The sequence below is a fragment of the Eleginops maclovinus genome, chromosome 9, assembly GCF_036324505.1.
Source record: "Eleginops maclovinus isolate JMC-PN-2008 ecotype Puerto Natales chromosome 9, JC_Emac_rtc_rv5, whole genome shotgun sequence".
Taxonomy (NCBI): Eukaryota; Metazoa; Chordata; class Actinopteri; order Perciformes; family Eleginopidae; genus Eleginops; species Eleginops maclovinus.
In genome coordinates, this window is record NC_086357.1 from 17,580,389 (window position 1) to 17,606,707 (window position 26,319).

The window sequence follows — 26,319 nt, forward strand, 5'->3', positions numbered from 1 at the left end:
AGCTCTCTGATGGGTGCGCCTGTTTGCTTTAACAGCGCTGCTGAACCCTCCATTCTTTCATCAACACCGTCACCACCGCTGCATCCACAGACGGTGACTACATGCTTTGTCAGCTCACACCAACCATCACCCCTTTCCTCTTCCTTTCTGATGTTGGGTTTGACCGTGTACTGACAGACATTAGACGCTGCTGGTTGGCTGCTTGTCTTTGTCTCCTCTCCACAGCTTGGCCTCTGTGAGAACTAGGTGCAAACATTGGCTTCTTGTTGCCTTCTTTGGTGCTTCGTAGTCGTACTCGGAAACTTGAAGCTACATCTTTTTGCACTTCCTAAAAAGCACAAGTCCAATCTCAGAGGTTCAAGGAGGATGGATTTGTAAGCAAAAGAACATCACAGGTTTTATTCCTACAAAGGCCAATAGTTATATCAGTGTTAGTGTTATTTTTGCCATTAATGGACCTACAGCATGGCTTAAACAGGGCTCTGAACTAGTTTGCCTGTGTCCCATCAGGACATACCATATGCTTTGGTTTAATAAAACATCAGAGAGCTTTGCAGGATTCCTTGGTGTATACCTGATTTGTATCGCACGTAAGTTTACAAGCGATGGAAACAAAGGGGAAAGTCCACTTCATCACAGAAAAATGTCAGTATGATGGTTTGAACGTCTTAAGGATGAGACGTGGCCGGCATATTTTCCACACACAGACAGATCAACATCTACATCCCACCCATGCTTCAGTGGGACGTCCGGGAAGCGAAGGCTGCAGCAGAACTCTTTTCATCTTAGCTGGAAAATAGCACGGAAACACAGGGACGAGGAGGAAAGGTGGGGGCAAGTTGCAGTAAATCTCAACATTCCTTCCTGGGGAGACTCTGTTACGGCATCTCCAGGAATAGGATGCTAATAGAAAGTTCATCTCTCAGCTGGTCTCTAAATTTAGGATGTGTAAAATCACTCGTGGAGGTATGCATTCAGCAGATGCTTCGCCCTCCACCTCACAGGATCACACGCCGAGTGATGAGCATGATGGATTTGGTCGTTAAGGTCAGAGTGAGACGGACGTCAGTGGAGTGTGTTCTGCGTTGCAATCATAGACGACCAGGATGAGGAAAGATTTGGTTTAATGTTGTTAAACAGTTCTCCATGAACAAGAATGTGGGAATGTGAAGGGAGGAGTTGATTAGACTAAGTGTCTGGCCAACATGTACATACGCCGGCTAACTGATGGGAGTGGACGACCACTTAGGCCTACTTCACAGCAGAGGCATTTTTTCCACCGTACTTGCGCATTAAAAATCAAACAAGTGGCATTCCATCACATTTAATGCAGAAAACAACTGCCTGTTATCATTTCAAGAACGCTTTCCAAACCACATTTCCAGGTGAAGCTTCATTTACCAAATATAATCACACTTAAGAGTTGGAAAAATGGCCTCTCGAAGATGATAAACTAAAGGCTAAAAACCACAAGAGATAAATTGCTGCTGCTGCTGCTGCTTTGGTTACAAGGTGAATTTTTGGATTGAAAATATACCATATGATGGATTTTGAGCTGTATAATATTCATGAAACAATGTTGCTTAAGTTTCTATTAAGCTGAGGCTCAGGAGGTGGAGAGGCTTCCACCAATCAGAGGGTCAGTGGTTTGAATCCCCAGCACCTGCAGCTAACATGGCAATGTCTTTATGCAAGATACTGAACCCAAAATGATTCCAGATAACATGAATGAACCATGTATTGTAAAAAGTGCTATATAAATTCAGACTATTTACCAACATCCATATAAGTATTTCATGCCATAAACATTTGGGAAAGATGTCTTAAAAAGGTATATCATTATTAAAAACAATACATCAGTGTATTATCTCCCATAAAAATGTCACACTATAGTAAATGGACAAAAAAAGGGTCTCATAAATAATTCCAGTTAAGATGGCATTACAAAATGAAAACCTCGTCTAGAATGCCCTGAAATATGAGGGACTGGTTTCTTAATAAATAGAAAACGTAATGGTATACTATATTAAACACTAATGACACAGTAAAGTATATAATAAAAAGCCTTCATTGAGTAGTATTTTAATAAAATGTCCCAAGAGTGTCATAAAAGTGGCATATTAAAGTGTATCAACAAATGTCTCATGTTAACTGAACCAATCTTTAGCAAAACAAGGAACCAAAAAGAGATAACGTTTCCCTCTTGATCTGCATAAAAGGTTTTAAAAAAAGAAAAAGTTTTCCTGACTTTTGACCTTCTAGACACCCGGAAAGTGTTCACTCCTCACGCTGCCACCCAGAGTTGTTTAGCATTTACCCTTGGACTCGCTCGCTGTGCAGAGTCAGACTGCGGGCGGCTCCTGCTGAGTGCTGAGAATGTAAACCAGTCTAAATGTATGGGATTAGAGAAATTCCCTCAAAGCACGCCTGGTGAAATAACCATTCAAATAAACACACACTATCCAGCCTCCAATATATATCATTTTTTATTGTACGGACAGAAAATTATACAATTTTGAGGGTGTAAAACATTCCCTGTCTGGATAATGAGGAGGCAGAACAGGAAAGAAACGTGTAAAAGAGGGAGTGAAGCGTGGAGGCGGATGAAGAGCTGGATGCACAGAGGGGAGACGCTGGACCAACATGCTAACATCCCAATTCTCCCGATGCCTGAGGAGACCAAGAACATGCCGGTTAGAGGTGATTCACAGATCAGAAAAATAAATACAAATCGATGATTAAATGTCAGAAGCAGTGACCACATGGCTGTATGCTGACACCAGTGATCTAAGGTCTGACTGAAAATGTGCATCCTGTCATTGACACAAACAACCTAGTTTATCAAAGCAGAACAGACTCATGTGGAAACAAGAACGATGTGCATGTACATCTTTTCCTAGTTGATATGTTGTGATGCCTCCTATGAAAACAAAAGCTATTGTAAATCTTGTTACATTGACGTAAAAAAACAAACCTTTTTACTAGGATTACAGCACCATTTTTGTCCCATCTTCCACACAGTCTGCATGTCTGTCGTGTTTGAGACATTCAGGAGGGATTGAGCTACATATATTTGGTCCTCTAATGTCCCTGCACACCCATACAGGTCAAACAAAACTATCAGGAGAATCTCCACACACAAAAACAGTCTGGAGGGGATCTCTTATCGGTTATATTCTGTCCAAAAACCTGCGGAGAGGAGCAGAACTATGTGGGGACTTATGGACCAGAAATCAGGCATAACCAAAGTATTTACTCAAATGCACTGCGTCTCAACACTTTTTTTTATATGCGCCAAACTTGCAACCTAATAATAAAACCTGTTCACATTCGACGCTGCTTTTTCTGGCTCTCCTGAAGTCAGCCTGTTGATCTCCGCAGTGTTTACTGTGTCACACAGCACTTGAACCTCATTAAGAAGTGACAGAGTGCGCGAGGAGAACCTAATTTGGTCATTGACACCTCATTGGTCTCATAAAACACAACACGGGATGCAGGCAGCAACACGTCCAACACAAACACAACCAGCCTCCAGGAGTCCTTAAGCATCCAGCATCATGGTCCAGAGCAGGGAGGAGCTCTGCCCTCTGCGCTGCTGTTTGGAGATGGCAGCGCTGTTTACATTCCTCAGCCGGTGACGTGTGAAACTAGGTTATGCTTTGCAACAACAGCACACACCTGCATTGTGTTTTATGACACAATGGAACGTAGAAAGCGGCATGATGTGGGAGTCAACGTATTGTCTGCATCACTAACGGGGCTTTTACGCTGCAGGTTGGGATAGAACGACGGAGATTCTGTTGGATAGCAGCAGACTCTTCAGTTGGAGTTATGAATGAATAACAAGGTTCAGGAATGCATACCTTTGCTGTGAGAGCACTCCTACTCGTCGATGTACTCGAAGGGCTCGGGGGGCTCTGGTTCCTGCTCTTCCTCCTCGATTTTGGGGCCGTGAGCGGAGACGGGCTCCACCAGCTCCTCCTCCTCCTCACTGGTGTCCTTCATGATGATGATCCCGCCTGTGTTGAGCTGGTGACAGACAGACGGGGAACAATCTGACTTTAGAAAATGTATGTTTAGCTCAAAGTGTATCTGTTTATACATCACTCCTCACTGTTGGAAGGGATGTTTATGTAAAAGCTGGAATGAAATAGAAATCAGTTAGAGAACAGTAATCTGGTTTAACCTCAATGAAGCTGCACACTGAATTGTTAGAGAAAGTGTCATAACCGTAAGAAATTCCTCTGAGTATTTTATTTCTGATGAAACCACCAAATGGTATTTAATAATCAGGACAATATGAACCTTCTAGAGGCCCCAAAGTAAAAGAAACACATAAATAACTTTTTGTCCTGTGTGTGTTTAAGCTCTTACATATGTAGGAAGATGCACCACCACTCCAAAAAGTATACAGTAAAGAGCATTAGTAAAATGAAAAATATATGTGTAGGACCCCTATCATACAAGTATGTGGTGCTTTGAGTGCTGCAGTATTACCAAACAAATGTGACAAACCACAGGATATATCTCTGAGGGTCTGGGGCCAAAAAGCAGTGCGTAATCTACCCTAGATACCCTAGAAATGCATTTCAAATAGATGTCAAGAAAAGCTATGATGCAGTTCTATGATATTCATTTTAAACAAAATGGTACAACAAGGGGAAAGAAACCGAAATTCTGAGGGAAAACAGCATTTCACCATATGGTTTGGGTTTTCAAACTCAAAAATTGAGTTTATTAATCAATTTGTGGAATCATTCAGCTCCAATGAACAATAGGAGAGGGGGAACTTCATGTAAGTTGATTCACATAAGGTTTCAATAAACCTCCCTGACACTGACCAGATTTTAAGATAAGTCTGTAAAACCTCTTCACTTCCTAAACTCCTCTTTCTATGTAAAAACAAACCCTTAAAAGGAAAGCAGCATCACAAAACTTAGACAAGCTAAAACACTATTTTGGCATCAGACACGAGACATACAATTTTCAGTTTGCGAGGGACGAAATCAAACAGTGCTTCCTCTTTACGGGACTGGAGTGAAAGCTTATTGGGTGACCGCACGCCATCCTGCCATTTACTGCGGAAAACTGTCAACATGTACAGCAGGACCGCAGTCCTCCGGGTTATAAAAGTGAAGGGACGGGGGAGTGTGTCAGAGGCCAAAATCAACCAACAGGCTGGATCCTGAATTTATTTAAAAAGGAAAATTCCCCTCAGACACTTTTACGATGTTACATTTCACTAAACTCATGTTGGATATAATTGAATGGATGTCCGTAGATCGTATTGCTACAGATTTAAGTTCATTTAACACCTTATCGATGAAGGGACTTTTGCAGGAGCGATTTTCAAGCACTGATGTATCACTTTTGCTCTGGCTTCAGTTTCTGTGGCGATTTCTCCCTCAAGGATCCACATGTCCTTTTTACACGTTGATTGGAGTGAGGGACGTTTTTGGTCTTTGATTAAGAACTTAAAAACTTAGCCTGAAATGTACTGTCGATGTCTAAGAAGGTACACTGGGGTGGGCTTTGTTAAGTGTTATGTTCACCTTTATAGAACTCTTGGCAAAGACAGACAGACAGACAGACAGAGATGCGTTACCGGTTTGAAGGGCTGGTAGCGGCAGGTCTCGGGCATGTTGAGCACTTTGAGCTGAGCCGGCATCACTCTGGCCGGGTTCTCCAGGAGCTGGAAGTTTGGCTCGGCCTCTTTCTTCTTCTCTTTCTCCTTCTCTTTTTCCTTCTCTTCATCCTTCTTCTCTTTTTCCTTCTCTTTTTCCTTCTCCTTTTCTTTCTCCTTCTCCTTCTCTTTTTCTTTCTCCTTCTCTGCCTCCTGGACCTCCTGTGACAGAAGAAGCATTTCCCTTCATCAGAATTAGTCATTACTTTTCATAATGTTCTGTAACTTAAGGATGTTAAGGTGTCATTGTTGAATTTATTCAAACGTAAATTCATTTTCGATACTGCTCATCCACATTTAAAACTTTAAGCGCCACCATAATCACAATCTATTATATATTTGACATTGCTAGACAGTTTGGAGGGACCAGTGACTCTTTGGGCTATCAGTCCGATTCATTTAAAAAACACAGGAGCCATGGGAGCTGGCAATTAAAAAAAGGACCCTCATCTCCTCTTCTGAAACACTCGAGTCGTCTTCTCTCCTCTAGATTGGGCTTCTAGTAGGAGGCTTCAGGTGTGGATTGCAGACACACTTAAATACTTCACTGATGAAATCATCAATTGGCCTTTTAATATCATCTGTATTTATCATTACTAGGTTTACATTTTCTGTCTCAATCACTCTACCCAACATATTTAAGTGTTGATATATTTAGAGTAGGAATAAAAAGATACCACAGTGAGATGTGTAACATGAAAATAGATGAGCTAAGCATAAACAAAATCTCCAAAAACCAAAGTCCGCTCTATAAAACGGTCCAGAAAAAGGAACCGTCTGACCCCAGTGAGAGTCGATACCTCTCCCTTCTACCGCCTTCCCGATAAGTTAAGCCAAATAAAATCTAAAACTCAAAGACGTGAGCAGGCCAGACATTTCCAAGCTTGTCTCTCAGCACCAGAGCTGAGACGTAGCGTGGCAGAGCGGATCAAAGGTGCTGCTGACGCCCAGAGAAAAACCCCAGTGAGAGCTATACTGACTCACCGAGTCCGTCTGTGAACACTTGGTGTGGGTGAGGGGAAACGATAGAGACAGACGTTGGGAAGAGAAATAAAAAGGTAGTGTGTTTGGTGTCAAAGAGCAAAAGAGCGTGGACCTGATTCCCCGTTTAATATCTTTTATCTGCACATCAGCAGGTATTCAGCGACATGTCAATAAGGCACCTTAACTTAAGACAACACAACCAGGACACTACAGCCGCACGGCCGTGTGAGCTACTTTTAAAAAAGTGAAACATTCCCCAAGACCACCCCTTGAGGGACAAAATCTTGCCCTAAACACAGTACACAATCTGTTGTAGGATACTCCCTGCGTTCAAAGCACTCTAGGAGTCAAACCATGTAAAACATCATTGAAAACTTTATTTCAAATCGGTTCTAGAGTCAATTTGTTTTAGTTTATGCAGACAGACCACCTACAAAACAAGATCATTAAGGGGACATCTTTCTGAGCCAGCGCATTAAACTCACTAGTCCAAACAATTCTCTCTGAATAAATAAACCCAATAAAAGAAATCCGTCTGCAATGGAGATGTGTTGTTGTGAGTTAAGTGTAAACACAAATAAGATAAGATAATTGGCAATGAGGGGTGCTCGACAGTTGTGCATTTCCACTCACCACCTCCATCTTCTCCTCCTCCTTCTCTTTCTTTTCCTTCTCCTTCTTCTTGGCTTTGGCAGTGATGGAGAGAACAGCCGTGGAAACCTGCCATGCAGAGAGAGAGAGAGTAAAGACAATGTGAGACAATACCACCGACAATCAGACCACCTACTGACAAGACTAAAAGTGTACAAAACAACCACAGAATAAAAGCAGTGGGAAGAGAAGCAACCGAGAAACCTGCTCTGGAAATGCTGGAATAATGGATATACCAGGGGGAAAAGTATAAGTCTGACAGCACGGGTTAAAAATGATTTACAAAACTATATGAAACTAGGTCTGCTTTCTTCAACGAATAATATCAGAAGGAGACAAACAAGCGGATCTGTTAAGTAGCTTGGTTCTTACCTTCTCCTTCTCCTTCTCCTTGGGAACCTCCAGAGCTGGTGGGTAGGCGAAGGTGGAGGGCTTGCAGTTAGAGCGATACTGCACCTTGGGCATCTGAACAGGAAGAGAAAGAGGAGATGTTTAGTCGCCATCATCTACCTGTCGGATCCCATTTCAAGGAAACAAACCTGCAACATCCTTCCAGAAAGTCAAACAAAAGCAACTGTAGACGACACACAGCGGTTGGGGAAGTCACCACACATATTTTTGCAGTGTCACGTCATCTCGGATGTCATAATTCAATACCTACAGTGGGGAGAACAAGTACTTGATACACTGCTGATTTTGCAGGTTTTCCCCCTTACAAAGCATGTAGAAGTCTGTAATGTTTATCATAGGTACTCTTCAACTGTGAGAGGCTTGAGCAGGGGGACCTTGCGTGCGCTGCAGGATTTTAATCCATGACGGCGTAGTGTGTTACTAATGGTTTTCTTTGAGAGGGAGATTGACCGTCATCTTGAACTTCTTCCATTTTCTAATAATTGTGCAGTTGTTGCCTTTTCACCAAGCTGCTTGCCTATTGTCCTGTAGCCCATCTCAGCCTTGTGCAGTTCTACAATTTTATCGCTGATGTCCTTACACAGCTCTCTGGTCTTGGCCATTGTGGAGAGGTTGGATTCTGTTTGATTGAGTGTCTGGACAGGTCTCTTTTATACAGGTAACGAGTTCAGACAGGTGCAGTTAATACAGGTAATGAGTGGAGAAAAGAAGAAAAACTAACAGGTCTGTCAGAGCCGGAATTCTTACTGGTTGGTAGGTGATCAAATACTTGTTCTCCCCACTGTATATGGTGATTTTAGATCCTAGCAGGCCCCTGGTTTCATTTTGGGGGATATGTTTAAAGTTTTAAACTCCTTTCACATTCAATCACTTCAACATAACTTGTTAGCTGCTTGATCCTCAAGTACAAATTAAAAAGTGCTCTGTCATCTTTACCTGGACAAACATCAAAGGAGATCTCCTGCCAGAGCAGAACCAGGTCTCTTCTGTTCAGTGTGAGCCTTCACATTACAACAGGGTTTTCAAACTAAAGGACTTGGCATTTTGTGCTGCTCTGTGAGACTATAGGCAGCAGCGGGGGGTTTTAGTTAACATCACATATTTCAGACTGCAGTGTGGAGACAGAAATTGAAACTTCGCTCTGTGAAGCTCGCCTTCAGGTCTGTTTCTTAAAAAGAGACAGCTGGGAAATGAAGAGGAAGTTATTTGTCCGATGGTCTGTGAAGACTCGTGCTGTGGAGTTAAACAGGTGCGGACGAGCCTTGGCAAGGTGCAGCACAAAGTCTGTTAAACACTGCTGCCCATCCCTGGTGGATTGTTAGGAGCTCTACAACAAGTGTAGGCTCCTTGTAAAGCTGGGGATGCACAATACACAAGTAATGTGTATGCGCCCCTGCTACGTGCTTTATATTTGGTAATTGTGGCTACCTGTTACTTAAGAAATTAAGATAAAACATCAAACACATCTGTTCATCACATCATGCTTTACAGATTTAATTATTATACCATTTTTCTGCTTTTAGTATCACTTTTGATACTTTCATCAAATAAATAACTTTTTCACAGAGGTGTTATGTTGAGGTTTCGCTATACTTTTACTCAAATGAAGGATCTCTCTTTCTGTAGAGGATAATGCTTAAGGTGGAAACTAACATGAAATGCCTCTGTTCTTAAACCGGTTTGTGTTTGCATTGGGGGAGGTCATAGCTCACTCACCATCATTAAGACTGGTATGTAGGCCACTATGGAGCACATGCATGCAATACATGACACTTTATTTCAATTCCTGCCATTGATTGTTTTTTTAGCAACTTTTACACATGCTTTTTGGTGTTTTGATTTAAAACCAGGTGAATAAGAAGGATAAAGGGGGGGCGGGGTTTGTCTAGTAAAGCCCCTCTAATGTCGGTTTGAGACTTCAACCTGTCACAGTGATCCCTTGGAATCTGTGTGTGAGAACAAGTCCACATTCAGGAGAGTGTTGTTATGGAAAGACTGCAGGTGACAGTCATTACCAAAGCAAGAAACTAAAAATGTTCAGACCCAATGCAGTGCCAATACACATTCAGCAGCCATACCCCCCCAACATAAACATAAAATGTGTGCAATATAAACAAACAATATTAATATATTTAATTCCTGCTAGAGTGAAAATGTATATGCAGGATCATTTGCTAAATCATGTCTGCATTTTAATGTGGATGCCAGCCATTTCCTTTGCCTCTCCTATACACTACGTGTGTCTGCTTCCTTTGTTCAAGTACTCTACAGGAACACACTACTGTTCTTCATGTGCAGCATAAATGGACTCAATTGCGTTTGTTGGTGCAACCCTGGGATGCAGGATGAAAATAAATGCATCTTGAATCGATTGTCTTTTAATCTGTTTTCCCATTCTGTAGTTATCTACACACACATTAGTTCTGACACACCAATCACAGCAGGTATAGCCAGGTCCGTACCTTAAGGTCCTTGTTGAGGCCAATAATAGCGGTTGGTGTGAAGGCCAATGACAGGAAGTGGGAGAGGGGGAACCAGAACCAGAACTGGGTGAAGACCAGCAGGCCGACCAGTGTTGGCATGTGAGTGTGTCCCGTCCTGGACTGCAGAGAGATGGTCACGTTACGTCCACCTGGACACAGGGCAGAGGAGGGAGAGAGGGTTATGGTACAAACCTATATGATGTTGTTTAGTCACCAGATGACACAATGGTATAAAAAAAAATGCTTTACAAGGTAAGGAAGCTCATTTTGGACTTGGTCATATTGAGAGCTAGGCAAGAAACACAGCTTTAAGAATCCATTGTTTATTCCTTATGGTTATAAACATGCAATAAACTTTCAGTCTATGGAAACATGTGCTAAATCAAAAGCAAAAAAATGTGCAAACTCGTGGGCCAACTACACTGTAAACAATAAAAGAACAAATCTATTTCATTCTTAAAACACTTGCTTACTGATTACTGATTGTGAACACATGTCAACTTAAAACAAGAACAATAAAAAGACCACATGAACACCACTTGCTTTGACTCCTTTGTGGTGTCGGGAACAAAATCACAGGGAAAAGGGAGTCTGTGCACATGCTTTTATCACCGCTGCATTCATATGTTAAAATACAGTTGGCACATGTACCATAAGATGAAGGAGTGGGAGGTTAATGAGGGCACAAGCCAGGATGGTCACCACCCTGAGGAGATCATCTTCCGGCTTTGATCCGTCCGATTTGTTGATTTATATTACAGGGACAAGCTGCTGAGCCAACTACGCCAGGGAATGCATTGTCCTCAGCATCCTGTATTCAACCGTTTGAGTCCAGTCATTATCCTGACTGTGAGATACAAGGTGTGTCAGATGTCCCAGAAATAGCAGAAAGAAAGAGCTCATTTTCAGTGTTCTGTGCGAGGGAGTTTGCACCCTGTAGGTGTCAAAGGTGTCCGCAGAGTGAACAAAGAAGGTGAAGCACAGGTTCAAGGGTGAGACTTGGACCCGAACCAAAGAGTCACAGACCTCCATTTGGCCTTTCTGGGACAAAACATAGGGAGGGATTGAAAAAGGAAGACAGAGGGAGGGGGAGGAAGACTTGGTAGGAGATAACGAGGATAGATCTGTCATTACTTTAGAAAGAAATAGTGGGATACAAGGGAGTAGCCCTTCCAACATTTTATCCAGACAGACAATGCCAGTTAAATCATCTGCTGACTGAGTTGTGTGCCCACTCTTTTCTGAGGGAGATTTAAAATCAGGGCCTTATCTTGACATCTGAACCAGTGTTCAGACGATTCCAGGCGGCCGGACTGAACGTGGGCCAGAATTAATCACAAGGTCCACATGCCGCAACACGACTGGGTGCTTAAGAGTCTCTTAGAAACTTGAGAAGAGGTTGAGAGCACTTGACTCGCGGGCCCCCTCCAGCCCGCTGTTTTTGCCAACTCTTAGTTTGGCGCGCCAATTTTCATTCCAAGGGGTTGGTGAGGGAGGCACGGGATAAAAGTGATTCCTGAAAAAAGGTGTTTAATTACAATGCCAACATTCAACCTGCTCGCTGTGTCTCTTTGAAAAGATGAAAACAGAAAGACGGGGCATGTTAACTTTCTTTAAGTTTGGGGGAGCCACAAAATAAATTTAATCTCATGTAGCGCAACAATTAGTCAGGGAAAGTCTGTAGAGGCGAGAGAATGAGCAAAAGAGACTCACATTTCCTTAGTAACGGGGTCCAGTGATTATGAAACTGAGCTCTAATCGCTTCCGCTTGTCAAATTAAATACAATTACCCGTGCACCTCAAAAACGCCAACCCCACCCCCCAGGAGAACGAGAATACTAAAACATTCACACCACACAAGCTTTGAGCATGTCTGACATTCAAACAGGGGTGCATGTGTTTAAACTGTAAGACACACACCGAATCGCACTGAAAACACAGAGAGCTGGAGTTGTAAAGGGGGAGGGAGGGGGGGGAGAGTGTCTGCTGCATGAAAAATGAAACTGGTGGTCAGGGTCTGGATGGTCTCACGCAGGGTCATCTTGGCATGTTTGCCGGCTTCATTACGGTTAATGTGCCTGATTTGATGTATGATTCAGGGTCCTGTCTGTCAGCAAGATGGCTAATCTGCTCGGAACAAAATTAACCATCAGATATCGCTGCGAGCGGGGCTCAGTTAATCAAGAGGCAATTTAATGACGGAGGAAAAAACATTTATGAGGCACAAACATCTCAAAAACACATGCACTGCACTTTCAAGTACCCCTCAAATACTTCAGATGGACTTCACTGTGTGTGAGTTGCAACACCTGAGAGTGTATTTGGACTGCAGCGTGTAAACAGAGCTGGTTTGTCTCGGCTCGGCACACAGGGTTTTATGTTGGTGCAAGAAAATGGATTTCTGCCCCTGGCCGCATCGAGGCTTTGTGTATACATACATGTATGCGGGTGTGTAGCACTCCATGTGATGAGGTGCAGCTCTCGAGGAACCCACGCACATACACACATGCTGCATGCTTGTGTCCACAAACACTTGCACAGACACACAAACACAGAGACCATCAGACAAACAGTAATCATCAGGGGAGACCAACGGGCCATGTGGCTGAGAGCAGACCGGAGCTGAGGGAGGGACGCCTGGTGCTAATGCACCTTAGCATGATCTGTTCCAGAGACACGGTGCACGGGTGGCCAACCAGAGATGGTTCCTCCGAGTTCACTTGAGCATGATTATGATACACACACGAGTAATTAAGCATGTGGGTGTTTTCGTATCCCCCTGAGGGGTCAGGACATAGAGGCAGGTGGGACCACAGACCGGATTGATCCCAGTCTCGAGTGACAACCATGGAAAAACCCATTGCACTCTGACAAAATCCAGCCGGTGTCCTTCCAGTTAGCAGACTTCATGTGCAAATAATAGTGCCTGTAAACAGTCGTTTATGTCTTGTGCTCTCCTGTTTGGAGACTAACCTGCATCGAGGATTCCCTGGGCCAGGATGGCTCCAAACTTGGCCATAACATCGTCATGCTTGTCGTTGATCACTTTCGAATAAAGCTGCCTGAACTGGTTCACCTAAAACAGAGAGGGGATGAATATGTGTTCATGTAAAACACACAATTGAAATATTGTTATGACACCAATGGCAAACCTTAACGCTGAATTTGTGTTTTGATTCTTTGGATAAACACCAGGTTCAGTTATTGTCGCTCTACATATTGAGGCTACTGTTAATAAAAATCACTTTTATTAATTGTTTATCAAAAGTGTTGGCAATCATTTCTGTTGATTGAATGATCGCCAAGTCCACAAAAGCCAGCTGCTCTTAAATATATTGCATCTACATACATCATTACAAAGATTATGGTGATATTGCTTCCAACTAGCTTCATTTCCATTTTAGTTTTAACCTTGGAAACTCTTGGCAACACAAATCTATGAAAAAGACTTGGTAAACCCACAATCCCCTTTAAAATATTACAGAAAGGGCTGCATGAATGCATATTTTTGACTGACTTTCTGTTACAGGGCCGACCAAACAAAAGGGGAAGGTTTAACATATTGCATTACGACCTTTGACACGTACAAACTTTCACACTGTCAGCATAATTCATCACAACGCCACACACACCTGAGGAGGATGTAGTACATGTGGGAGTCCCGTCATTACCACAGGGAACAGAGTTAACACTGATGGTGGTAAGCAGCCAATTTGGGCAATTTACCGCTGAGAAACTAAAGGTCTAATATTTCTGCCAACAAGCGCAGCTGGAAATTACAAAGAGCAGGGCTTTGAAATAAACAGTTGTGGAAGTTATACCTCCTGACATTCCACTGCCTCTTGCACAACCCTGCACACTACCTTGAGCTTTAAGGACTGTTGCAGGGCAGATGAAGAGTCTTTGAAAAAGTGTCTGGCAAATCTTAACTGTCTATGACAAAGTATGAGGTGCTCCGAGGGGGAGTGCGTGCAGTTATGCCTGGACTAGTCACTCACAGATTTTTTTCCCTTAGTCTTAACCATTTAATGCCTTCTGCTTTTGGTCAAGCAGTCCAATTGTTCCTTTCTTTGTCCTCACTCTTGACTCAGCAATTGCGCAGGTCTAAAAGATTTCCCTGCCTTTTGAATGTCAGAGAAATCTTACCTTGGGACAGGTGACTTCGGTCTGCTGGATCATGATGAGCGCAGAGGCAATGAGGGCGCCCTGCCTCACATAATTCACCGGGTCGTTGGTCATGGGCTCAAGCAGATTGATGGCCTCCTGCGGAGATAGAAGCAGGACAGAAAAGTTAGTAATGTTGTTTAAATTGTAGTTTATCTTAATCCAAAGGGCAACTTTTTCCCTTAACCACATCATTTGAATATGATCAACCTTTCATTTAAACCTTATTTGGCAGTAAATGATTATTTACTAGCCTTAATGCAAATGCAATCAAATTCAAAATACTTGTATTGATCTATAAATAAGTTTTTGTTTCATCAGAGGGTCAAAGTCATTTGCAATGTTATTTGTTTAGTATGGCTTTAAAAGAGGATGACCTTTTTTAGTGGAAATGACACCAATTGGATGTTTTTTTTCACTCTAACACATTTTATATATTATACATCTGCCAAAAGAGCAGCTGTGTAATAAAGGAACACTTGTTTGGTTGAATACAGGAAAAGGAATTAACAGACATCCAGACCGCACATTAATGAGATTAGTTTCATCTACATCTGGTTGCCCAGGGGAACGAAGTAACAATAATGACAAGCCCCGCCTGTGAAGAAATAAAAAGGGAGGTCCACCTCTTTCCTCCTTTTATTTCTGAACCGTCCTGTGTTCTCAGCTGAGCAGTAATGGCTGTAACCCACACCACCAGACTCAGAAAGAGGCGTCAGCTCCGCAGAGGAAAGAGAAACAAACTAGGACGATGACAGCGGAGGTAAAATAAACCGCGTTTCATCCATGCACTCGGCTCAGCTGGCTGAGACAGCCGTGTACCGGGATGATAACTCAGAGTGTAAAGCCAACACCAGTCGACCACATCCTGTTCCTGATAGGCTGTCGAGGGGTTTAATTGAGGGTATTTACTGTCAGGCTCAATCAGCAGAGCAGGACGACACATAATGCGGGTGCTTTAGATCTTCTTAATCCATGTTGAATGCAGGACTGTTTTCTTCAGGCTTGGCCTCGTCCGAGTTGAACTTTAAATCACATTCAATTCACTACTGTTCAAAACTGGCTGGAAGCTTGTATAAATAATTGGAACACACACTTTACCTTGGCATAAATACCATTTTCATACATATTTATAAAAAGTGGATCATATGACAGTATTCTGAAAAGATTGATGTTTTTTAGGGAACAATGCTACCATCTAACTCACTAAAGACGCTGAACGGTATTTAAGATTTTCATTATGGCAGGAAATCTGTTAAAACGGTTCTCCTGTGCCAGTTCGTCTTTCACATATAAAGTAAAAATAGCCAAAGCCCAAGGTGTATGATGATGGCGGATAGGTGACCCACTTCTCTTGCCACAACATCATTAATTTCACAAAGGACCAAATGTGCTCGAGGCCTTTTCTGGAAAAACCAAGCAGTGGCGCTTTGGAGCCGATCAGCTCTGTGGCATTTCTCGGCAAAAACATTAGCGTTGGTGCTTCAGGGATCAGGACGCAGTGATCCATGACTCTGCTTCGGCTATGGCACCTGAGACTGATCAGCCCACATGGTTAGACAGCTCAGGAACTGGCAGCACCCCCTGAGTTCTGTCTTCTTTACTCTCCTTTCGGACTCCATTGACCCAGATGCGATGGCAGGGTAAAGGCTGGTGACTCGGAGCCAATTTGGACCGTTTTATCAGCAAAACTACCACCAGAACGTTCTACAATTTATGAACTCCTCATTGCTGAACTTTGCAGATGTCAATAGTTTACAAGTTAAATAGCCGCTCATAGTTACAGGACTTTTGCCTTCGATCTCACTTTAGTATCATTTACAATCGTCTTGAAGCAGATGAGCTTTAAATGAAGATGACAGTCGTGTAAGGCCATATTACACAAAATACATTTTACCAAAACAAATTCTGTTTTGGTGGCAGGGTAGGCTAACCTTTCTCTGCAACTTCTGCAGTAACTTTACCCTCATGTAGAGTATGTTTGATGGGAGCTGGAGGATAGACATTGTAGGTTCTCAAATAGTCACAGGGGATACATTGACCAGAACAAAGAGACCAACGGCTTTCTCATTTTTTTAAGAAAAGCAATATTAAAGATTTGCACACCTTAAATTTCCCTTTAATTTAATAAACTGTATCCACAGTTCAATGGCATTATTGAAAATAAAAATGAAGGTCAAAGCACTCACCTTGTTGCCCGTCCCAGCACAGCAGATGCCCAGGGCCATGGCAGCCCCACAACGCACATGAGGGTTGTAGCTCTCCGACAACAGTGACACTACACTGGGACACTGCTCAGGAGTCCTAAAGAGAGACAAAGAGAGACATTAAGAGTGAGTAAACAGTAAGGCACTTGAACTTCATCGTAAAAAGAATCCTTCAACTCCTTTCAATTCATACTAGGCTGAACACTCGGTTTGTCAATCCATTATAGGATGAGAGTATAAAATCAAGGGGACTGCAATTTACATAATTTAATCTAAAGCCTTTTTCAAGCTTTTCAACATAAAAGATAAGTTAATTACCTTTAACCACAGGCAGTTGGAAGAACTTAGATGGAAAAAAAGAAATCAATACCCTGCATTTGTTTATTCTGGAAGGCAGTGAAGCAATGACGCCTGAACTTCAAGCCTAATTTCAAAATCTTCATAATGTGCGATGGGCCTACAAACCTCAGATGAGAAAGGATAATAAAAAAGATTACATGTTAATCTTGTGACGTTTGCGATTCCATTCAGCCTGATTTGGACAATTAAATCTAACAAAACCCATTATTTATTCTTTGGAAACAAGACGACCCTGAACCCTTCGGCCATGCACAGTGTGGCTTTTGTACTCAGACCTTTTTATAGAATTTATGCTTTAAGACTTTGGTCATAGAAGCCATGTTTGAAATATTTACTTAAAAAAGGTAAGAAAAATGCACGAGGCTTTTACTTGACCGGTTAATGGACTGCATGATTATACGCGCATGCCTCACAGCTATTATGGTGAGTGACAGAGGCTGATACAGCTGCAACTTAATAACTCCCTCTGTCTACAGGCTCCCTGCCCTGGGAAGTAACACACACACATTGAACGGGTCAGGGATAGAAGCAGGAATACAGCTAACTTAAACAGATTACAGATTGATTTTGCCACATGAAATGTGATTGTTGCAGTTACTAATGTACTTGCCTAGTAAGGCAGCAGATCTCATTAGCTTGCTTGCCATCTGTTCCAACCACTAACCCAAATACACCGTGAAAGAACCTGGACAATTTCCTATTAAAATCAATAGGAAACCAACTGTCTGGCCAAAAGGAAAAAAGACGAATACTAAGAAGCATCAGGAGAATTGTTGTTTTCATTATTTTAATTAATTAGCAAGCCTCCCAGAGAACATCATAATTCAACCCAACACTAACACTGAGTTTCCCACGAACAATAACTGCTGATTGTGACAGCAGTTAGAAACTCTGCAAACAGTGTAGATCTGACAACTGATTTTGCAATCTCAGTCTGCCAGATTGGATATCATTTAAAAGAACGTGCCCGTTTGATGTGGTGAGAGCAGAAGTCAGCATACTGCTAGCAGCACACCTCCAGTGTTTTTTTTTCTTTTCTGCATCATAAACAAATATACAGAATATCTCTCAATTGTTTTGAAACTGTAGAGACTGACTGGGTGAAATCAGATTTTTACCAGTAATCACACATGTTAAGTCTTAATGTCAACCCATTAACAAGCAACCCATTTAAAAATAAAAGTGACCAAAAAGGAGCCCATAGAGGTCAGGGTATCTCATACTAACTTGAGTTATTATACCACATTTCTTGTGGGGGCACTATATGAATTATCACTATGAGGCCCACTTGGTCTATGGGCTTTACTGGAAGACACAGATGTTACTGGCGTTCACACATTTTATTGTTAAGAATTATCATCTGGTTTCTGTCAACTCCAAGGGTATTTTATTTCAACTTTCTGCATCTGCTTTAAAAAGCAAAGTGTACACTGATTGAAAACACAGTTTAAGGGTAAAGATCAAAGGAGAACAAAAAATGTGGTCTACATTTCAGAAGAAGTCATGTAGAAGAAAATTGGATAGCAGTTCAAATGACATTCCCAACATGACCATTTGAGCTCAGAACACAAAATAAAAAACAGCTATGGGGGTACGAGTTCAATTTTCAAGCACCTTACCACACAGAGCTTCTCCCCATACACCCCACCACCCCTTGCTTCGGATGGAGGAGTGAACAGAAAGTGACAAATATAAACAGTGGGACGGCTGTGTTGAGGGAAATTACCTCCCAGAACCACTGGCACACCGCCAGTACAAAGACATTCATCTGTTTTGTACAGAGTGCGACTCACGGGCAAGACGGAGGGGAGGGAGAGTTAGAGTGAGAGAGCAGACAAGACGGGGGAGAGTGCGGCTGATCACAGGCTGTTAACAAGAGGCAGCGAATGGGAATGGGAGAGAGGTGGAGGAGCCACAACATCCGAACGTTTTAAACCTGTGATCGCTGTAGGTGATGCGAGGCAAGACTGGGGGACCCTCCAACATGTGGAAGCAAAACAAATTCCACACCACGGACTGCTTCAGACACAGACAGATTTAGGATTAACCGCTGAAGGAGGGCATTCTTTGTCACGTTCGTATTTGTGGAGGGCGGAAAATATAAGGATGATTCGGGAGTTTAAAAAATATGTTAAACTAAGAGGTGAGCTAAGATTGAAATGCATTGGTTATTAAGCCGCACTGTTCTCCCACCAACAAACACGGCAAAAGTGTTTATAAAGGTTAAAACATAGCGGCTCGGAAAAATACCCATGGAGTTGAAACGTCAACGAGGAACTTAAATTTACAACAGATGCGAATTACAGGAGAAGGTAAGAAAACTCAGCAGAATGACAAAATGCTTATTTTTAAAAAATGCATACGGTTTGATTCTGTGTTTTCAATTTGACTCATGGATTGATATCCATTCCTTTGCACATCTTTGTGGACTTAATAAGTACGGTGAGACAAAATGTGCGTCTTTAATCTACAGCCTTATGGAGGAGGTTGTTACACATTTTTATTATTTTGGAATAGAAAGTTCCAATTAAAAATGCAATATCCCCTGAAGTTTTATTAACTTTAACCAGTGTATGGTAAAATATCCAAAATGTTATACAAGACCATTAAAAATGTAATACATCATGTTTATAGCTTACTAGACTCCCAACATAAATTTAAAAGCTTGTTAGGAATGTTTTCTTCCAGCATGTTTCTACATTTTGGAAAAGACACTTCCAGTATAGTGACCATTACTGTGCCACTTTACTGTGAAGACCTTCCTCAATGGTAACAATAACGTGTCACTAGTACAACAAAGCATTGTCATTACTGTAACACATCTGTTTGGTTTTTTTAAGTGGCCCCAGTGGATTAAAAGAGTACCAACTGCCGTGGAGGGTGAGGACCCGTGCTGACATCTCATTGTGAAAATACCAATAAGGTCGGGATTACTGCCAGCTTTGGAGCTCGCACCGTGGACCTGTTTTTTTGTGCCCCTTGAAGTAGTGGATCCTCTACTCATTTTGAGCTACTCCTTTTGTTTGTACAGTGCACATGGGGATGAAGCATCCTGTGCACCGACACTGAACTGTCCTTGCCCGTAGGACGCAGTGACCATGCTGACCGAGTGTCAAACACCTGGAAGATCAGAGCCCAGACCAAAGCTAAGGCCTGCTGTAACCTCTGCAGCACCATGTCTCAAGCAGTCCCTGCTCCGCCCGAGGCCACTGGCTCGCTGTCTGGGGAAGCGCCTGGGGTTCAGCTGAAATGGGCGGCCCTGCTTATTGTCATGGTCATCATCCCCACTATTGGAGGAAACATCCTGGTCATTCTTGCTGTGTCACTTGAGAAAAAACTTCAGAACGCCACAAACTATTTTCTCATGTCTCTTGCGGTGGCTGATCTGTTGGTGGGACTCCTAGTGATGCCCATTGCCCTCGTCACTGTTCTCTACAGTAAGTATAGCATAGGGGCCTGTGTTTGAAAACCTGTCTTATTTTTTGAAACAAACGCTGCCAGGAAAACCGTATGCAATAAATCAATTCCTTGTTACCATTCTAAAGAAATATTGACTAAATTATAAATGACATTACAATAAAACACTGTTAAACCAAAGCAAACCATTAGTAAAACATGATCAAGAAAGTAATCAATGTTTCTTTTGGAGGCATTCAAAGTTTAATTTTAGAAAGGAAAGTCACTTATTATTTTGGGAATTTCATTTTCATCCTTTCTTTGCCTCTCTAATCTACAAAAGAACAGAGGCCCGCAAACTCCTCTCATAGCAAAGCGGATAAAAATAGTTTGTAAGCAACACTAGATACGATCTTGACAATCACTCAACAAATAAATGAGAAGGCAATAAACCCCAGATAGTGGACAGTAAACATGCTACTTCCTCTGGCAGTGCTATGGGAGCAGTTGCACATTACCAACAGTACAAAAACTGTTTTAGTTCTGATATTGAAGCGACATGCAACCAATTAAGACTTTTATCCTCTAGGTTTTAATGCAGGTGCATTACACAGAGCTACGGTTAAGCTAGTATTCCCCATTAATTCAACTGAAGCATAATAACCCCAAACATAATTTTGTCTTTCACTTTGTGACGCTGGTCTATCTGTGGTCTCAAATTTCCTGTTTTGCATGACAACTGGATGTGTAGCACTGAAAGGCCTGCTCGAGTGGTCACAGGTGCTGCTTTCATCTTTTCCTTATGCAGAGGCTACACCAGTAAGGACTACGCCATTCATTTACTATTGCCTCTATACTGTGTTAATCAACAGAATTTTGAAAGTGATCGTGTGCACTAATTTGTAATTGAGGATTTAGGCTTTTAATGAGTAATAGTGTGAACAGTTTGATGAAGGAACAACAGCATGGCCTGCTGTGGGCAAACAAAGCCTCAGAAGAATGTCCTTCAAACTAAATGAACTGTAATGAAAATAGATAGTAATTGAAATGGGGGGCACCACAATGATGCAAGGCATGTCAATGTGACTCGTGTTTGTTTGTTGCTCCATTGCTGAATGTCAATGAAATCGGCTAAATTACTTCTGACAAAACAACCTCACTGAATTCCAGAGCGACTCAATCTATTGCAGCCTTTACTGATGTTTTCAAATCAGAGATAATGAACAACATATTAGATGTGAACCTGAAAAAAACAATAGGAATGCATTTGAGATTACTGTCGAGTCATGCATTTTCCACATCTGCTTGGCAGATGAAGTCAAAGCATGCAGGGAACGCCTTGAAAAATGTAAGAAACCTGCGTATTTAAAATGTGGGCTGTGTGAAGAGACATTGGTGAAAATGTAAAATATAGCACTGCCTGACAAAAATATTATGTTGTGTTATAAATGATAATTGAGTGTTGCTTTCCCAAGTGTTGCATCTGCAGGGCATCATCCCTCAACACACTGCACTGTTGACTGAGTAAGGGTTTTTGTCTCTCCAATAGCTATAGCAAACATTCATTTCTCTCTGCCTCTCCATGTTCTTCTGTTTAAAAGAGCTGCAGGTCAGACACTTTTTTAGCTTCATCTTCTAAGTTTTATGGCACTGAGTTTTGGTTAATAAATCAAAATCCACACCAATGACAAATGCATAGTCAAATAAATACTCAGGGAGGATCAAGAAAACCACAGCAAACAATGTTCTATAACACATATATATCTAGGTTGGGTAGGAAACATCATTTTCAAAAACAAACAGAAATACATAAAAGAGAAATCACACTGCTTAGCTGATTTTTTTGCCTTACTGTATGTTTTGAATTACTTCAAAGTGACCACAAATACCTAGTGCTTGCCAGCGGCTAGGCATTTTGCTTTTTTAAGTGTATAATTTAATTAAATGCAAAAGAATATGTTCCCTTGTACAGCTACTTGGAGCTTGCAAGCTACACTGTTTATTGAATTTGGCATTGGACAAAACACATACAGAGGATCTACTTTGAGAACTACTTAAGCATGTGTCAATGAATAAGCTTTCCAGATGAAACCTAATCAAAACTATGACTCAATAATTCCAAGTGTGACAACCGGTGCAGGAAGACGGGGGGAGGCACAACAAAACCCAATTATGTTAAAGGAATATATTTATCTCTATATATATATATATATATATATATATATATATATATATAATATTTTTTAGTAACGTTAATGTTCTACAGGACAAAAGCCAGAATAGTTTTCGCCAATTTTTATGCCTGGAAATGAAAATAAACACTACAGTTGAGCGTAGTCGCCAGCACGTCTTCATAATGAGCTTTTAGCTCCATAAACAGTAAGTGAACCCTCCTTTTTCCAGTAAAGCCATTCCTCATAAGGATAAACAAACACCAATCTTATGTATGAGTGCTACTGTTATATTAGCCATTGTTGCACACCACCTGTAACTCAAAAATCAGTTGACTAGATTATAGGGACTTACCAGTTATAACACAACCACCGGTAAGTGATGAACAAACATTTAAAAAAGAGATAACTAAATAACAGCTTACTCACTGAACTAATTCACTTCTCGTCTTTTTTTTAGACTCTGGCTGGCCTCTTCCGGAGCCCCTCTGCCCCATTTGGCTGTTCCTCGATGTGCTGTTTTCTACTGCATCCATCATGCACCTATGCGCCATTTCACTGGATCGCTACATTGCCATCAAGAAGCCAATCCAACACAGCCAATACAAATCCAGAGCCAAAGCGATGGTGAAAATTGCACTGGTGTGGCTCATATCCATTTGTAAGCAAATCAATTCAGATTTCCTCAACTTTTACAACCCTGCAGTGGTTTCACTTTAGAGAAGTTATTTTTCAGTAGAAAATACATGGCAGACCTGGTTTGTAGACCCATAAGTATTTGCCAGGTGCAGTCAAGGCAAATACTTTACAAAATGCATCCTGTATTTTTAATAGAAAGGAGGGTTAGGGTGTAAAAATGTGGCTAAATTCACTGAGACATTACTGATTAATGCTAGACGCCCAGTACACAATCTACTCAAAGCAGCAGGTTTTGCTGAAGGGTTTGATTTAAATTTGCTTCATTTCATGACCAAAGCCAGAAGTTCAGAAGGAATGAAGGCAGCAGCACTTAAACAGAGACCCAGTATATATTCGGAGTAACAACTCTCCTGCTGTTAGCAGTGTTAAGAAACATCATGGCAAGTGATGGATGATTAGTTTACTTGATTTTAAAAACAAAAAAAGGAAAGCCCCCAATTATATGTGCCTTACTTTTCCTGACAGTATCCTTTAACTAAACATCAACCTTTAGATTTTTACTAAAACTATCTTACACGAGAAATACAAAACTGAAACACAGGAATGTCTGTGTGAGAATTAAATACAAACAGTTCTATCATTGACGTGAAAACAATATTAAAAATAAATATACAATTGCAAATGCTTTACCAATACGTACTGTTCTTGTCATTTTCCAGGTATTGCAATCCCAATTCCGATAAAGGGGCTTAGGAACTACCATCTTCCCAACAACATCACCTTCAACAGTAACCACACCTGCCTTTTGAAGACGGACACCTTTCGGGAATTTATCATGTTTGGCTCCTTGGTGGCATTCTTCATCCCCCTGACTATCATGATGGTCATCTACCTACTTACTGTCCAGGTGTTACGCAAAAAGGTGTATTTGCTCAGGTCAAAGGTGACTCAGCGCTTTAGCTACCTGGCAATCTCGACAGTTTTTCAAAGAGAACAAGCTTTAAGTCAACCTCAAGTTGAGCAACCCAACATGCTGGACAGCAGACTTCCCAGCATACAAGAAAGAACATTTGCAGGCTTGTCTAACTCTCCAACTGCAGATGAAATATCGTTTCGAAGAATGTCAACAATGGGCAAGAAGTCAATGCAGACTCTGAGCAATGAGCAGCGCGCCTCCAAAGTGCTGGGCATCGTCTTCCTCCTGTTTGTGGTCATGTGGTGCCCTTTCTTCATCACTAACATCACCTCGGTGTTATGCACCAGCTGTGACGTTCATGTCATTGCCCATCTCATGGAGATCTTTGTTTGGGTGGGTTATGTGTCATCAGGCATAAACCCGTTGGTCTACACCCTATTCAACAAAACGTTCAGGGAAGCATTCTCGCGTTATATGACCTGTAATTACGAAAACACTGCTAGTAACGGTCCAGGAAGGCAGCCAAGGGCATCAAATGCAGATCGGACCCTTACACGGATTTCATTCCGATCTTCCATGGCAGAAAACTCTAAACTTTTCATGAAAAACGGCATTGGAGCAGTTGGCTACCAAAGTCCACTGAGGTGCAGGCAAGCCCCTATACAGTCAGTCAATGGTATTGTATTAGACACAATGCTTCTGACTGAAAATGAAGGAGGTAAGCAGGAGGAAAAGGTTAGCTGTGTATAGAGACAGAGGATTTTAACTAAAAATGTGCACTTTAAAATCAGTGAGATTTATGTTGCACACATCGTATCTCTTTGAAAATAAAGGCTAAGTCAAAGGCATAGCTTGGCTACCTACAACAAATACTCAAAATGCATGATTATGAAGCCGCGGTTACTTTCAGCGGTTCATTTCATTGACAAATCATTCAATAAAGGGTATTGCTGTAGAAGAAAAGTAATGAGATCTAACCTGTCTGCTGATGTCCATCTGTTTACATCAGTGATATACTTTAGACATAATCACATATTAAATGTTCAATCAAAGTCCTTTGTTATATATATATATATATATACAGTTTATACAGACAGTTTATAACTGACCAGAGAAGGGTTTGTATTTTAAAATGTTATTAAAAAAAACAGGACAGCTCAAAGGTGCAGAAATTATATTAAAGGTTTAAAAGTTCAAGCCACCCGACAAAAATGTAAGGAATGAAAGCATGATACGACGATAACCTGGAATTATCTATGAAGACAGTACAATATATAGTACTTTTATGATCCTTTCAACTTGGGCTTTCTGAATATGCTGTAAACCATCTCAGACCACATGCTCATATTTTGTTAAAACAAACACAAGTCTACCTTTCAAATCTATTTTCCAACAGACAATATTTGCACTCTTGAAACAATACTTATTGTATTTGCTGGACCTTTGACAAGCACTCTTGTATATGTATGGCAGCCTGCTGTTTTGACATGTTAGGAGATTTCCAAATAAAAGACTGTATATAATAACGAGCAATATTTCATATTGAATACAATCCCATGTGTGTTCCATACAATGTTTTCCATGATGCTAAACTGAAAGAAAACTTCATCAATTCTCAGCATCCATGTTTTCCCTGTCCTGTTTTATGCATTATTTCATCGCCAATTAAAATATATTGTTCATGAAACACTACAACAGTAAAGTCAAAAAATGTTAAATGAGACAGCATCCAAAGATCAGCAAATATCAAATACGGGCAAGTAAGAAAACTGTGGGACAGCGTACTCGGCAAAAACACTTTTTTACAGTCCCTTCATGCTTTTGAAGAGCAGTTTTGTAAGCAAGACAATTCCAAATACATGGTAGTATAAACAGCGGAACGGAAACTTAATTAAGAAAATATAAACAGCGTTTGATCAATGTGGAGCAAACTTTGAGACTTGGTATGCGGGGTTTGAGTGTGTTCCGTTTAATTATTTCTTAGAGCGATCCAGTCTCATTGTTAAAAACAGAAACTCTTTGTACTGAAAGTAGTCTTTTTGTGCTAATGTAAATGTTCGGGGAGTTATCCTTGCTTGTGCCATCATGAGGTTGTGGACGAGGAGACCAATTGAATTGTTCTGCTTCAAAAGCTTTCTAAACAGTGACGATTTAAACAATGTATCTAGCGGCATTTTGATCGCACAAAATATCCCACATTCCCTTTTTTGGTCTGAGACTTTACACCCTGATATTTGAATGGATAGGCGCTCTG

General features: G+C 41.4%; 2 protein-coding genes across 4 annotated transcripts in view; one reads left to right on the forward strand and one right to left on the reverse strand.

The window, feature by feature from the left end:
• Positions 1 to 2,470: 2,470 nt before the first annotated feature.
• The window catches only part of psmd1 (proteasome 26S subunit, non-ATPase 1), a 30,951-nt gene continuing 7,102 nt past the window's right edge, over positions 2,471 to 26,319 (reverse strand). For both annotated transcript variants that reach the window (XM_063891776.1, XM_063891774.1), the window contains exons 17-25: positions 16,566 to 16,680; positions 14,359 to 14,475; positions 13,186 to 13,288; positions 10,192 to 10,361; positions 7,691 to 7,783; positions 7,301 to 7,387; positions 5,606 to 5,845; positions 3,864 to 4,029; positions 2,471 to 2,670 (exon numbers count right to left, since the gene is read on the reverse strand). In XM_063891776.1, the coding sequence (XP_063747846.1) occupies positions 3,883 to 4,029; positions 5,606 to 5,845; positions 7,301 to 7,387; positions 7,691 to 7,783; positions 10,192 to 10,361; positions 13,186 to 13,288; positions 14,359 to 14,475; positions 16,566 to 16,680 (1,072 nt within the window). In that variant the 3' untranslated portion in view covers positions 2,471 to 2,670; positions 3,864 to 3,882. The remainder of the gene's footprint in view (positions 2,671 to 3,863; positions 4,030 to 5,605; positions 5,846 to 7,300; positions 7,388 to 7,690; positions 7,784 to 10,191; positions 10,362 to 13,185; positions 13,289 to 14,358; positions 14,476 to 16,565; positions 16,681 to 26,319) is intronic.
• htr2b (5-hydroxytryptamine (serotonin) receptor 2B, G protein-coupled) lies at positions 18,685 to 25,591 on the forward strand. Of its 2 annotated transcripts, none has more exons than XM_063892233.1 (4): positions 18,685 to 19,255; positions 19,784 to 20,380; positions 22,971 to 23,171; positions 23,869 to 25,591. In XM_063892233.1, exons 2-4 carry the CDS (start codon positions 20,119 to 20,121, stop codon positions 24,813 to 24,815), a joined length of 1,410 nt encoding a protein of 469 aa, XP_063748303.1. In that variant the 5' UTR covers positions 18,685 to 19,255; positions 19,784 to 20,118; the 3' UTR covers positions 24,816 to 25,591. The 2 variants fall into 2 exon arrangements, with proteins under 2 accessions (XP_063748303.1, XP_063748304.1); XM_063892234.1 differs by having other exon boundaries at positions 18,685 to 19,086.

Excerpts from the sequence above, each read along its gene's own strand:
- htr2b (XM_063892233.1), top strand. The coding sequence starts at position 20,119 with ATGTCTCAAGCAGTCCCTGCTCCGCCCGAGGCCACTGGCTCGCTGTCT. Across the intron at positions 20,381-22,970 it reads CCTCGTCACTGTTCTCTACA|ACTCTGGCTGGCCTCTTCCG; the intron begins GTAAGTATAGCA and ends TCTTTTTTTTAG. Across the intron at positions 23,172-23,868 it reads GGTGTGGCTCATATCCATTT|GTATTGCAATCCCAATTCCG; the intron begins GTAAGCAAATCA and ends GTCATTTTCCAG.